The 2318-nt window shown below is 43.5% G+C and overlaps 1 protein-coding gene across 1 annotated transcript in view; it reads right to left on the bottom strand.

Moving 5' to 3' along the window:
* Positions 1–457: 457 nt before the first annotated feature.
* Positions 458–2318, bottom strand: part of LOC105816006 — a 25007-nt gene continuing 23146 nt past the window's right edge. The window contains exon 3 of the mRNA XM_012651304.1: positions 458–646. Coding sequence (XP_012506758.1) covers positions 459–646 — 188 coding nt within the window. The 3' untranslated portion in view covers position 458. The remainder of the gene's footprint in view (positions 647–2318) is intronic.

The raw sequence follows: 2318 nt of genomic DNA on the forward strand, positions 1-2318 counted from the left end.
TACCTGGGAGGCTGAGGCAGGAGGATCGCTTGAGCCCAGGCGTCTGAGGTTGCTGTGAGCTAGGCTGAAGCCACAGCACTCTAGCCCGGGCAGCAGAGTGAGACTCTGTCTCAAAAAAAAAAAAAATGCTATTGTTATAAAAGGTACTATGAACACAATGGTCAGCTCTCTTGGGGAAAAACTTATTACCTCACAGTTTAGTTCATTTTTTACCTCCTTCAGGGGGCTTCAAGGGTTCTCTTTGGGTTTAGGAAATACAGCCTAAAGTTTCCAAACTAAAATTGTTTGAGGAGTCTTTATAGACAAATCCTTCTGGGTCTAATCAGAGAAGCCAGGGATAAAGCAGAGGGCCCACAAATGTGCCACCAAATTACGGTGCAAAACACACTTTTGAAGAAGCCCAATTTAGCTGAGAAGGCCCAATTTACCACTGGCCCTTTGGAAATTAATGTCTTACCTCAGACGCTTCCTGTCCCTTGACCGAGATCTTCTTTTATCCCTGCTACGAGATCTCTCTCTCCTTCTATCTCTGTCTCTACTTCTAGACCGTCTGTCATCTCCACGTTTACTTCTTTTGTCGGAGGGCGAGCGACTTCTAGATCGACTTCCAGAGCGTCCCCGTGATGCTGATCGCTTCCGGTAGTGGCTAGCAGAGTATAAAGTCAAAGATGAAGTTCAGCAAATACAGTTCACTTCTAATACAGTTCATTTACTATACTTTTTCCAAAAAGAATTCAGCAGACAAATTAAACACTGAAAGAAGCTTTTATACACTTTTTTGAACTTAGGAGGAAAAGAAAGAAACCCTTCTGCTACAGCACACCTATAGGCAGAAAATACATTTATATTGAATATAAACGTGACATCTATTACAGGGACTTGAAGAAGATGAAGGAACCATGTAGATATATGAGGAACTTTCTAGGCAAAAACAACAAAGCCAGGTACTGTGGCTCACATCTGTAATCCTAGCACTCTGGGAGGCCAAGGCAGGAGGATATCTTGAGGCCAGGAGTTCAAGACCAGCCTGAGTAAGACTGAGACCCGTCTCTACTAAAAATAGAAAAAAATTAGCCAGACAACTAGAAATAGGAAAAAAAAATTAGCCGGTTGTGGTGGTGCACGCCTGTAATCCCAGCTACTCGGGAGGCTGAGGCAGGAGGATTGCTTGAGCCCAGGAGTTTGAGGTTGCTGTGAGCTAGGCTGACCCCACAGCACTCTAGCCCACGCAACAGAGCAAGACTCTGTCCCTCCTCCCCCCCAAAAAATTAGTAAAGAAAAAAAAATTAGCCAGGCGTGATGGCATGTACCTGTAGTGCCAGCTACTTGGGAGGCTGAAGCAGGTAAGATCCTTGAGCCCAGGAGTTTCAGGCTGCAGTGAGCTACGCACTGCACTGCACTCCAGCCTAGGTGACAGAGACCCTGTCTCTTTAAAAAAAAAAAAAAAAAAAGGACAACAATCGCAAAGTCCCTGAGGAGGAAGCTTGACTGTTGCATTCAAGGAACAGCAAGGATTCCAGCTGTGGCTAGGGTTTCAAGAATGAGAGACACAGAGTGCCATGAGATGAGGTCAGAGAAACAGCAGGGCAATAAGGACCTCCTTATTGGCCATTATATAAGGACTTTGTCTTTTACTCTAAGATGAAAAGATACAATTAAGAAGATTTTAAGCAGAGGAGTGACATGATCTCACTAATGCTTTTAAAATATCACCCTAGCCACTGAGTGAAGAACAAACAAAACAAAGGGAGGCAAGGGCAAAAGGATAGAAAACTGATAGGATGCTATACAGCAATATAGATAAGAAACAGTGATGGCTTAGATCAGAATGGCAGGTGTAGAGATGTTAAGTGTCAAAATCCAGATATTTTGAAGCTAGCACTGATGAAATTTAGTAAATTCAGCTCAAAGAAGTCACTCCAAGATATCTGACTGGAGCAAGTAGAAAAATGTTACACTGGCTGTAGTGTGAGGGATCTAACAGTTAGGAAAGCAACAGAGCAAAGAATCAATCTGAAACAGGTATAGTAATAATCTGGGCAATAAATGATTAAGGCCTCAATTAAGACAAGGAGAGCAAGAATGGGGAAAGAGTGTAGAATCTAACTGGAGGTGGGGGGTAAAAGAAAAGAATGAGGCCAGGCGGTGGTGGCTCATGCCCGTAATCCTAGCACTTTGGGAGGCCAAGGCAATAGGATCGCTTGAGCCCAAGAGTTTGAGGCTGTAGTGAATTATGATGACACCACTGCACTCCAGCCCAGGAAACAGAGTGAGACCCTGTCTCAAAAAGGGGAAAAAAAAAAAAAAAAAAAAACTCA

Source organism: Propithecus coquereli, unplaced genomic scaffold (genome assembly GCF_000956105.1).
Source record: "Propithecus coquereli isolate 6110/MARCELLA unplaced genomic scaffold, Pcoq_1.0 Scaffold353, whole genome shotgun sequence".
Classification (NCBI taxonomy): Eukaryota; Metazoa; Chordata; class Mammalia; order Primates; family Indriidae; genus Propithecus; species Propithecus coquereli.